This window comes from Coenobita brevimanus, chromosome 1 (genome assembly GCF_032717465.1).
Source record: "Coenobita brevimanus isolate Jiangsu-jjx chromosome 1, ASM3271746v2, whole genome shotgun sequence".
NCBI lineage: Eukaryota > Metazoa > Arthropoda > Malacostraca > Decapoda > Coenobitidae > Coenobita > Coenobita brevimanus.
The window spans coordinates 65,404,144-65,417,408 of NC_136954.1; the positions used below are offsets into that span (position 1 = coordinate 65,404,144).

The 13,265-nt window shown below is 40.9% G+C and overlaps 1 protein-coding gene across 1 annotated transcript in view; it reads right to left on the reverse strand.

The window, feature by feature from the left end:
* IRSp53 (Insulin receptor substrate 53 kDa) overlaps positions 1–13,265 on the reverse strand; it is a 100,445-nt gene that overhangs the window by 27,329 nt on the left and 59,851 nt on the right. The window contains exons 4-5 of the mRNA XM_080273456.1: positions 6,783–6,844; positions 3,955–4,026 (exon numbers count right to left, since the gene is read on the reverse strand). Coding sequence (XP_080129582.1) covers positions 3,955–4,026; positions 6,783–6,844 — 134 coding nt within the window. The remainder of the gene's footprint in view (positions 1–3,954; positions 4,027–6,782; positions 6,845–13,265) is intronic.

Consider the following 13,265-nt stretch of genomic DNA (forward strand, 5'->3'; position numbering starts at 1 on the left):
TTATATCCAAGGGATGGTTGGGGTTGATTGCTCAATTAATGCCACTCAGGGATGAGTGAGGCTGGTCACTCTCATCTTAAATGTCGGGACCAACTGCCTAGCCCCGGGCTCCTACGCTTCTCATGGGGCAATGTAGGACTGGATGATGGATGGATGGATGCTTGTTAGAAAGAGCAAGCATGGAAATTTTATAAAAGAGGAGGAAGAGTAGCAACTATGCACTACATAAGCTTAGTTCTGCAGATCTGTAAAAGAAAAGCAAACATTCGCCGAATGTTCCCTTTATTAATGAAACGTTTCACGGCAGTCAGCACCACTTTAACCTGGAATTAAACAATTGTAAGTCTGTCATAGCCTAGTCTCAAAATTTGTCTAGCCGAATTTTAAACATATCAACAATTCTGGACCACAGTCAGTACTGTTGCTGGTACCCTATTTCATTGTTCCACTACGAGAAACTTCATTTAGTTTTTCTTAACATTAGTGCTGCATCTCTTGCTTTTGAGGTTCATTCCATTATTTCTAGGCACATTATCACTCTGTATTTCGAACAAATTATCATATCTAACATTGTCATTGTTAAGATTTTCAAATTCTTGTTTTACTCTGAGTCGTCGCTTTTTCTGACAAAACATATTTAGTTTCTTTAGTAGCTCTTCGTTGGGTAAATTTCGCAACAATGGGATAATTTTTGTGGCTCTGTAGCTTTCTTCATCCGTAATAAGATTCGGGACCAATGCTGCCGCGGCCCAGTGACTGTTGTACACAGTATTCTTGGTGTGGTGCAACCACTGACTTGGTCAGTATAAAGCTTAGAGATGACATAAGGCGTTTCATGATAAAAATTCCTTCCAATGAAGCCGAACATTTTGTTTGCCTCGTTACTGGTTGCTATGCGCTATTTCGAGTTTTTGAGGTCGTTACTGGTAACTCCTCCATCCTTTTCGTCCTTAACTTCCGTCAGTGGGGGATCGTACATACTGTATTCATATCTTAGGTTTTTCTAATGTTTCATCTGCCATTTTTCACTCTAATTTATTAACTTATCCTGATCGTTTTGTATAGATTCACAGTCTGCTTTCGTAATTGCCTCCAATTTTCGTGTTATCTGCAAATATCGCTACTTTAGAAGCGGGTACATTTTCTAGACCACTGATAAAAACAGTGAAAAGAACTGGTCCTAGAACTGATTCTTGAGGAACTCTGCTCGTTACTTCTATCCAATCTGATGATTCGCCGTTTATTACTACACGCTGCTTGCGATTCGTTAACCAATCACCAATCCATGAACATAATTTGATAACAGGCTGTGGGCTTTTAGTTTTTCTAGTAGTCTTATACATGGGGGACCTTACCAAATGTTTTCTGCAAATCTAGGTAGATCATATTCGACGGTATTTTTGCGTCCCGCTTATCGTAGGCTATGCTTGCAAAAAATTCAAGCAGGTTTTTAATTCATGATCTATTATTACGACACCCGTGCTGTTTCTGTTACAAGATTATGCTTATTAAGGAACTTGGTCATTTTATCTCTAATTTTCTCCTCCCAAATTTTACACAGTACTGACGTCAGGCTCATTGGGCGGCAATTTGTGGCGAATTTTTTATCGCCCTTTTCAAAGATCGGTGATATATTAGCAACCTTCCACTGGTTAGGTACTCTACATTCTGTTAATGATTTACTGAATATTTTAGTTATGGGAAGTGCTAACTGTCTAACATTCACGCAGTACTCGAGATATCTGGTCTGGGCCAGTTGATTATCTGGGTCGATTTTCTGAAGATAATTTAGCACATCATGTCTTGTCACTTCGTTGATTGATAACTTATCACCTTCTGCTCCTGAAAAAACCGATTGGGAGATGGGAATGTTTACACTACTTTCTTTGTGAAAACACTGAGTCGTTCACTTATGTTGCTATAGCTTGGTTATCATGGACGTGATCGCCTTCCGAGCTTATTAAAGGGTCCATGGTATCTTTTACATATTGCTTACTCTTCACATAATTAAAAAAAGGTTTAGAGTTTGAATTTGATTCACGAGAAATTGTCGCCTCGTAGTCTCGTTTACTCTTTCGAATTATTTGCCTAATTGCCGCTGTAATAAAAAAAATATTCGGTACCGTCATCGAAGTTCCATGTACGCTTATATTTCTTATATGCTTTTCTCTTGCGACCAATGATTTTTTAGGTATTGTTCGACACTCAGGCCGGTTTGTTGTGATTATTTCTTCGGGTAATTCTGGGCTTTTTTTTTTTCTTCGTTCGATAGACACAAATCAATTTGCATATAAACAGCAACAAATAAGATACATACGTCTTCTCTTCGCAGCGTAAGAACTCACCACTTCAATACAGTGACATCTTTTTCGGTACTGCACTCGTTTCTATTTCTTTTTTCTTTAATCTTTAAGAGAAACGTTGACCAGTGGGAATTACATATTGCCTTCATTAACCCTATCGTTATGACATCTTAATTAGGCTGAATAAAATCATCTGGATGAAGCCAGAAAAACATATAAAAGAGGTCACCGTTCTGAAGGGGCTGAGGAGCTTTTTATCAACTGAATAAAATAATTCGGCGCTCACAGAAACCCGAATTCAAGGCGTCATAACTGATGGTGATAGCTACATTGTGTGTGTGTGTGTGTGTGTGTGTGTGTGTGTGTGTGTGTGTGTGTGTGTGTGTGTGTATCTATCTATCGATCGATCGACAGATGGATAGATAGATAGACAGACAGATAGATACAGATAGATATGGACAGATGGATATACCGCATAGATAGATAGATATAGATATAAAGTCAAAACTGGGAACTATACCTGGTATGTAGATAATAGCTGAATCAGACTTTCAACTTTAAATACTGAGTCTGTCTTTCCTGTCATATTCTCTCAATGTGGCTGGATCCAGCTCGTGCGAGTGAAAAGAAATGTATTTACCACAAGAAATAATTTCCGTCTACATCTAACATGTGCATTGTTAGGTGCATTTTTTTTTTAAGGCTAACACAACACTACTTTATTCAGCCGAGGGAATGTGTAATGGTGGAGCTTGAAATTTCTGCATGCATCCAAAAACACAACAGTATGACGTTGCGATCTGCGCAGCTTCGTAGACTAAGCAAAGTAGCTTCACATTTTAGGTAATAATAAGTCTAACCATGCCCTTTAATATGGCACCAACGTTTTATGCTATATTTCATTCCCCTTCTGATTATTTTCTTTTTATTTTTGATTACAAAAATAGATCTAGTTATTTCGGCAAATTATGCAATCGTTTTTTTGCTGTCGTTGTCAGGTGAGCGGTCTGACTGATGGATAGATAATGGGATGAGTGGATGGGTATGGGGCCTCATCATAGGCGCACCTCCAGGCATTTACCCCGTGAGCTGGTTGTGGATTGAGAGTGGTGTGGATGGAAGAGTGGATGGATAAGTGAGTGCATGGGTGAATTAGCAGGTGGATGGACGGATGAAGAGGTGAGTGCATGTGTGGATTAGTAGGTGGATAAATGGACAGCTGGATAGGTGAGTGTATGGGTGGATTAGTGGGATGAATGGATGGATAGATAAGTGCATGGGTGGATCAGCTGGCGGATGGATGGAAAGGTGAGCGCATGGATGGATTAAAAGGTGAAAGGCTGGTTGGAGCTGTGTGGGGCCTCATCATGGCGGGAATGGAATGCAGTACCTCGAGCCGTATTTGATTAAGAGCACACACACACACACACACACACACACACACACACACACACACTAATGCACCTCTCACCCACATCTATACCCATGTGTAACGCAGTGGGTGGGGGCTGGTCAATCCTAGGCCATTACGGATCAACTGCAAAACAAATCCACAAAACCCGACCTCAGGGTTTACAGTAAATCTCCCCACCCATGCCAGGCGAGTCCATGCCGGCCGCTACAATACATAAAGTACACAATGTCTGCTCACCTGGAGAACTTTGGTATCCTTGTCCAAGTTGGTTTCCAAAGGGACGAGAAGATCCACGTAAAAGGCCTTCAGCTGGTGGAGGAAAGGGAGAACGTGTTTAGATGTTGTTACAGTGTTTTTAGCCTGCAAAAGAAGTCAGAAAGAGAGAGAGAGAGAGAGAGAGAGAGAGAGAGAGAGAGAGAGAGAGAGAGAGAGTCCATTCATCAATCTACTCATCCACCCATGCACTCACCTGTCCATCCATCCACCTACTAATCTACCCATTCACTCACCTATCCATCCATCCACCTACTAATCTACCCATGTACTCACCTATCCATCCATCCACCTACTAATCCACCCATTCACTCACCTATCCATCCTTCCACCTACTAATCCACTCACGCACTCACCTATCAAACCATTCACCTACTAATCCACCCAATCACTCACCCATCCATCCATCCACCTACTAATCCACCCATGCATTCACCTATCCATCAATCCACCTACTAATACACCCATTCACTCACCTATCCATCCATCCACCTACTAATCCACCCATTCACCCACCTATCCGTCCATCCACCTACTATTCCACCCACGCACTCACCTATCAAACCATTCACCTACTAATCCACCCATTCACTCACCTATCCATCCATCCACCTACCAATCTACCCATGCGCTCATCTATCCATCCATCCACCTACTAATCCACCCATGCAGTCACCTATCAAACCATCTATCCACCTACTAATCCACAACAGTTACTGGAAATGGAGGGGGGAGAGGGGAGAGATGATAAAAGATTACCACGAAACGGAATTGCAAGATATCTTTTAAAAATGACATAACGCGACACAAAATGGTAATAATACTAATACTAACAATAAGGTAATAATATTAATTTCGAATGCATTTGGGAAGTAGGAGAAAATATGAAAAGCAAAACAGAAAACCAGTAAGATGCCTAAAAACCAACAGCATTATACAAAGCTTTAAAACTCAATAAATATGGGAAGTAAGAGAAAGTACGTGATAAACTGTGCAAGAAGGTAACAATGAGAGAACTTATAAAATAATATATGAGGCTAAAAATCATATAAACATGGAAATAAGAAACATGTGATAAGCAGAAGGAAAGGAAGAGGGAATCACAAGATTTTTATAAATAATGCTATAACGGGATGCAAACGTCGAACAAGTACAGGTAATTGAATAAGTGTTACAAAAAGATGGGAGAAACAGGTGAAAAAAAGCGTAACAGAAAGGATAAAAAGGAGAAACAAGAGAAAATATGCAGTGACAAGTGGATACTGAAACAACAGGAATTCTGAAAAAAAATATATATATATATCAATGGGATATGAAATGGGAGGAAATACGTGATAAAAGCATAACGAATGGAGGAGATCCCAAATCAGGGGGCACACAAATATATCATTCTTGAAGAAATTGGAGAAATAAAATATGAAAATGAAATGTGTATGGGAAATATGAGTAAAAATATGATGGAATCAGGCAAAAACACATTGATACAAACATACCAATACTCGAATAAACAGGGGATATAAATTCCTAAAATCGAAAATATATGGGAAATGTAAGTAAAACATGACAAAATAAGGTCCGTGAAAAGGACTGACTTAGCTGCAACTAAAGACTGCTGACCTAGCCGGAGTCTGTGTAGGGCTTCCTGCTGAGAAAGTATGACGTGCTGCTGGTAGTAGGTGTGGTAATTGTGGTAGTGGTGGTGGTGAGTGTGGTGGTTGTAGTGGTTCTTGTAGTGGTGCTGAGTGCTTATAAGTAGGACAGAAATGGTGACTATCATGATAATGTTTGTAGTTACGGTGGTGGTACTGACTGCCCTGGTAGGGCTACTCGTAGTGGCAGTTATGGCAGTGATGGTAGTAGATGTAGTGATAATAGTAGTGTAAAATGTGGTAGCTGTAGTAAGGGAGTACTTACTGTGCTGGTGGTGGTTGTGGTCATGACTGTAGTATTAGCAGTTCAGTAGTAACATTTTCATTTTCTCTATCTAAAATTGTAGTGCCGGTAGTAGCAGTATTGAAAGCTACTATTACTACAACACTACTACTACTAAAGAAGTAGTAGTAGTAATAGTAGTAGTAGTTGCAGTAGTAGTCTACCAGTAGCAGTGTGAGAGTACTTGTGGCCGTGGTGGTAGTTACGGTGACTGGAGATGGCATTGGTGGTGGTAGTTGTGGTAGTGTTAATGGAAGCACTAACGAATGGCCAATGGTTGTACTGGTAGGGGAGGTGGTGGTAGTGGCGATGGCGGTTGTTTTAGTAGCTGTGCTGGTAGACGTGGTGACTGTTGTAGTGATGGTAATGACGGCAGCGGTGATGGGAGTAGTGGACGCATTCGTAATAGTGGTTAAATTGTAAGGTACTAATATCAATGCAAACAGTAATAATTGTAACGGTATTGTAACAGTAACGCTGGTAGTAACAGTAAGGCTGCTGGCTGAGGTGGTATTGATGTCGGTCGTGGTAATGGTGGTAGTAATAGAAAATGTGGTAGTGCACTACTAGTAAGGTTGGTAGTATTGGTAATGCTGGTAGTAATGGATTTGTTAGTACTATTTTTTTTCATAGTGGTGTTAACAGTCGTAGTGGTAATGTTATTAGTGGTAATGCTGGTGGTAGTGATAATGTTCGTAGTAATGTTGGTAGTAATGTTTATGTTGGTACTAGCGGTGTTGCTGGTTGTAGTGGTAATGCTGACAGTACTACAATAATGGTGGTAGTACTGATAACGGTGGTAGTTGTGGAAGTACTGGTAATGACAGCAGTACTGGGACGGCTGTACCAAAAGTACTCACAATGTTCATCTGCTGGGACTGTACTTCTTTGTAAACATCCACCATCTGCATCAGGCACATCCCTGTAAGATTAAGGCACACCAATTAAGTACATCTAACAGCAACAGAGGAGCACATTAACATCAGCTTACTTAATACAATGCAGCACAATCACATCAAATTAGTACAATGGTTAGCACAAATAAGTCACAAAGTCAGTATATCAAAATAAATGAAAAAACCCATTACCATTAGCACACACACACATACACACACACACACACACACACACACACACACACACACACACACACACACACACACACACACACACACACAAAATCCACGGTTACATTCTGCAACTTCCACTCCCCATCCGTTTTTAATCAACACAGCATCAACATCAAACAAAAGTGCTGACAGTTCCCACTCATTACCGTCTCTCTTCAGCATCACCCCTACCTGTGTCCTTGCTTTCACCTCTCTCATTACCCCATCCACACACACACACACAAACACACACACACATTAAACTGCCCATGGTGATAATTATGACACAATCCTCCTTCAATCCCCTATCATGCTGAACGTCCCACTCAACGAACCATCCACTCTCACGATTATTCTTGCACCATCACACATGCCAAAATGTACCAAACCAAATCTAACCAAACCACAGCAAACCACACCAAATCTAACCAAACCACAGCAAACCACACCAAATCTAACCAAACCACAACAAACCACACCAAATCTAACCAAACCACAACAAACCACAGCAAACCAAACCAAATCTAACCAAACCACAGCAAACCAAACCAAATCTAACCAAACCACAACAAACCAAACCAAATCTAACCAAACCACAACAAACCAAACCAAACCAAATCTAACCAAACCAGGACAAACAAACCAAATCTAACCAAACCACAGCAAACCAAACCAAACCAAATCTAACCACACCACAGCAAACCAAACTACAACAAACCAGACCAAATCTAACCAAACCACAGCAAAACAAACCTAACCTGCATTACCCCAACACAAATCACACCGAACCCAACCCAACCAAACTAAACTAAATCATACTTAACCCAGCCAAAGGTAGCAAAACAAAACCAATGCAAGCTTAAATCAATGGAAAGCAAACCAAGCAACACCACATCAAACCAAGCAAATTAAAACAAACCGCACCAAGCCAAATCAAATCAAACTATGCTAAACCAAACTTAATCAAACAATATCAAACCACACCTAAGCAAACCAAGCAAGACAATCAAACCAAACCAAAGCTAAGCAAACAACTACACAAAACCATACTAAGCCAAACTATACCAATCTAACCAAACCAAAGTAAAGCAAACTGAACGAAACCACATCAAACTTTCCCAAACTAAACCAAAGCCCACCTACGCTAATCTAATAATCTAGCTACACGACCCAACTACCGAAACTCTGCCATTCACGTGACGAAAACAAAGCAACAGTGGTCTCTGTAACACAATGCAACAATAACACTTAAGCAGCACTGACGTAACACCGACACAGGTACCTCAGAGCCCGTAACACAACCGTAACACTAAAAACAAGCAACACGACGTAACCGGAGTAACAGTATGCCTAAGAATAATAACGCAAGGAACTTACAGTAACTCTAAAACAAAGTAACTCCTGTAGCAAGAACACAACACGAAACCAATTAACATCCAATCATCCATCATCCAACCCTTTATTATCCCATTAGGAGCATAGTTTAGGGCGAAGGTAACCAGTCACTCTTCCCTGAGCGGCATTATGTGACCAATTAACCCCAAACCAACATTCGGATTGGAACACCAAAGGGCCACATCCAGACATAACACCTCAACCCACCAGACCACCAGGCGTTCATTTGGTTAATGCATTACCACCAAAGGTAAAAAATGGTTTCAAGAAGCATATGCAGCATACTATTTGGCTTGTCACACAGCACTACATCATGGGAGAAGATGGTGGACGCCCCCCTAAATATATTAATAAGTAAATACATAAATGAATAAACTAAAATGTAAACCTGACACAAAACATGGTAGAACAACAAAGATTAAGAGCATTACTTATGTAACGCTAACGTAACACAAAAACAAGTAGCTCTCACACACAACGTAACAGTACTGTCAGTAATACAAAGTAACAATGACATCACTAATCCAGTAACACAACACGAAAAGCCCATAGTAGTAACGTAAATGGGATAACCTGATCTAATAACGAGGGAAGCCATTCACAAGAATTCCTGGCATTTTTGCCTGTATCTGCCTTTAAACGGATTAGCTTTACTTCCCGCAGTCAAGGTGAAGACGAGTGGTATTTAACTCGTGCGCGCGCGTGCGTGTGTGTGCGTGTGCGTGTGTGTGTGTGTGTGTGTGTGTGTGTGTGTGAGAGAGAGAGAGAGAGAGAGAGAGAGAGAGAGAGAGAGAGAGAGAGAGAGAGAGAGAGAGAGAGAGAGAGAGATCCTTTATCCAATTAATTTTTGCCCATTCAGGATCGTTGGTACCAGGGTAAAAATACTCAAGACCCAACATTTAAGGGAAGGGTAACCAACCCCACTCGCCCCTGAGTAGCATTATGTACAATAAACCACAACCGTCTCTCGAACGTAAACCGTGGCGAGTCCCATCCGGTTGGCCAGCCTTGACCCACTAGATCACCAGGCAACTTATGGTTATATGGTTACCACCCAGCGTATTAAATGGTTTCCTGGTTAACAGTACTCCATTTGGGTTGTTACTTGGTGTAGTCTAAAAACAGCACTACATTGGGTGAGTGAATGATGGGCGCATCCACCTAATCGAGTGAAAATAACCACAAAATATGACTAAACTATTCAACGAAATAGCAGTTCTTAGACTGGACACAAGTGGCACGTACAAACCGCAAAACAAGCAAGAAATAGCCCCTACAACCAGAAATCTCGCCAGGTTTGTAGAGAAAATTCCGCCATTAGGGAGCTGAACGGAGACACTGAGTTTCCCGCGCATCTCCCACCTGGTAATTACTGTCATATGTCCGCCTACACCCGCTAATTAGGGCCAGGCTAATGATGGGCTTGGTTTATGACTTTCTGGGTCACTTTTGCCATTGAGGTACCTTGACAATTCACTGCCATTCATTCACTGTTATGTTGGACGTTTTTCTAGTTTTACTGTTCCCTGCATTGGTTAATTTTTCAATCCGTAATCTTTCTTTCTGTGAATGTTTCCGACTCGAGGCACAGACTTGTCCTCAGGCTCAGCAGTCCTCCCATGTGCCACACACCTACACATGTCACCATTTCAGCATTCATAACCACTGTCCACACTGAGTATATGCTACAGATGCTTTCTGCACTGGTGAACTGATATTAAAGGGGACGTTTTTAATTACATGTCGGTGGGGCCTTGTGGAATATCAATATTATTATTATTATTATTATTATTATTATTATTTTATTATTATTATTATTTTTTATTTTTATTATTTTTTTCTTTTAGCTTATCAAACCGTTCCCTGCCTCAGCCTGGGATGGAACATACGTCATTTCAAACAACCACCACCTTTCCACTCACTTCCAGGCTCCTTTCATTCATTATCGTCTCCCTCACTGCAGTCCAAAAATGTCGATATTTTTCGTTCGCTCAAGGGCAATTTCGTATATATTACTCAATACATTCTCTAATTTCCAATCTTGTTAGCTCACTCGCCCAGTAATCAGATACTTTTATATTCTCATTTCCCTTCAATCTCCATTAAATCATTTTCACCAACTCCACGTCTCCCAAAGCACCAATTGTTCCTGAAAACATCCAATCACTTCATATTGCAAAATCAAAACACCGCCTAATCGCATTTTTCAAACACCTCCCGGCTCTCCCTCCCTCCCTCTTCCTCCCTCTCTCTCTCTCTGTCTCTGTCTGTCTGTCTGTCTGTCTGTCTCTCTCTCTCTCAAGGTTAATTGGCTATGGACTCCACGAAGGTCATTACGGTGGACAGTCAGTTTTTGTTGTCCTATTATTTTCTCTAATAAAATTACCTGCAACTGTCCAATTTACATCATGTATTCGATTTGTTTTCACCTGATGGACCTGGGCCAGTCAATTACTAGGTCACTGTTGCAAGAAATTCGATAAGACCTAGTTATAGAGTAGGAATGAATCTCCTTGGTTACCAGTCAAAACTACCTTTCAGTCTGATTACACTTTGCTATCAACCAGCCTGAAAGGAGTTAGGGATCCTTGTCTTGTCATATTAGAGTATACGCACGAAAGGAGGTTAGAGGATAAGCACTACTCGTAAAGGTGGTGTGAGTATACACACTACTCGTATGGGTTAGAATGTGCACACTACTCGTATAGGAGATTAGAATATAAGCACTACTCGTATAGGTTAGAATATACACACAACTCGTATAGCAGATCAAAGTATACACACTACTCGTATAGGTTAGAATATACACAATACTCGTATAGGAGGTTAGAATAAAAGCACTACTCGTACAGGTCAGAGTATACGCACAGGAGGAGGTCAAAGTATACACACTACTCGTATAGGAGGTCGGAGTATGTCAGAGTACACACACTATTCGTATAGAATGTCAGAGAATACGCACTATAGGAGGCTGGAGTATACCCACTATAGTTCCCTGTGTAACCGTACTGCTGGATGAAGTGGGGCGAGGGGAAAATAGACTTTGTCCGCCAGTCACCCCTCCTAGTTAATGTTGTTGATTTACGCCTATGGACTGCACGGGGGGCGTTAAGGCAGCTAACAATGGGTGCAGATTTTGAGGAGGTCTCTCTCTCTCTCTCTCTCTGTTTAATATTCAGTCTAATTTGAATTTTTTTTTTAGGCGTCCGACTCTGGCCACATGTTTTAAAAGCCCATTCTCTGAGACCTAGCAGTCCTACTGATCCCACACCTCCACATATCACCACTTGGGCTCTAACACATTCTAAGGCTGTCTCATGCAGGACTGGCGCTCTGATATTAGCTGGATTTTTTACGACACGTCCGTGATCTTATGGTATAAAAGTGAGGTCCATATTAACGAAATTCAAATTCTTAAACTGCTCCCTGATCCGAACATGAATCGAACTCGCGTCCATTACGACAGCAGACCACCCCTCTCCCGACCCGGCAGAGCGAAGGCAAACGTCTATACATGCAATCATACACACAACATAAGCGCAAGAGAGTTTATAAATACGGCACGGGCCCTGTACTATCTTAATAACTGAATGCACAACGGGTCCCTGAACTTTAATGCTTTCAGACTCGCATGACTCACTCTCTAAATTTAATCCTCTAACGTTGCTTGGAACAAAACATTATGTTCTCTTTATACTAACTTGGCCTAAAATTGGTATCTCTCCATCTAGAAAAAAGCTAGAATGTGATGAAAATCACGAAGTCCGATGGAAAGACTAAATAGACTTACCAATGTCATTTCTGCCACTAAGCTACGTAATTTCATCAATAAAAGAACGAATGTCTGGACTAAATTAAAGTGACAGAACTACAGTGTCCTCCCAGAACATGAGAGGGTTAATAAAGACAGAATAAACACCCTCAGGCTCTTTATGACTCTGCAGAATAAAATCGTCTAAAATTAGCCGATATGAAATACTCAAGTTGTCCACTAGTATTTATTTATTTATTTATTTGCAGGAAGGAGATGGAAAGGTGTGATGAATCCTCCCATGCCTGTGCTTTTTCCTGGGAATACAAAGTCTTGGTTAAATGGTAAAGGGCTGGACTGCTACTCGAATGGACGCGAGATCGATCCCATAGTGTAGTAGGGAGCCTTTTGGAGACCTAAATATCGTTGTCTTAACTGATCCTCCACAAAACCCACCAACATATCACGTACACAGCTCCACAAATAATATTAAACTACAGTACTCCTGAATGAGACAAACCTACAGCATATACTCAGTAAGGACAGTGGGCATTCGGCCTCATGTAGTGACATGGGAAGGTAAATAACAACACAGAAGTATCCTCTAAAACAAAAGAAGAAGCCCCAGATTGTGCTTCCGAGTGAACCGCGACAAGGGGGAAACAAACTTTGTCCAAGAATCTGACCGGCTCTTGAATCAAACCTGAGTATATGCAATTGAGCTAATGCACTTGCAGGCTGACTGTGTTAACTAATGACCCACCGGTTCCCCTTACCTCAGTGGACATAATTACATTAGTGCTGAGGAAGGGAGGTAGAGGTGGCACAGTCTCCCCTCCTTACATCTTAATCCAATACTGGTTGTCTGCCTTAACAACTCTAGTGTACAGGACAGCCATAAATTTATATTTGAAAGTAATTAATTAGTACCGTCAACTTCCATAATATGCTTGTCAATAATCAAGCAAAGTAAAAGTATATGCACAATTCTGCGAAATACCACCTACTCTGAATTCATATATATCTACTATATACATGAAAGACTGCAAGAGTCTTATTTACCGCTGGCTGTTTCTTAACGTAAAGTT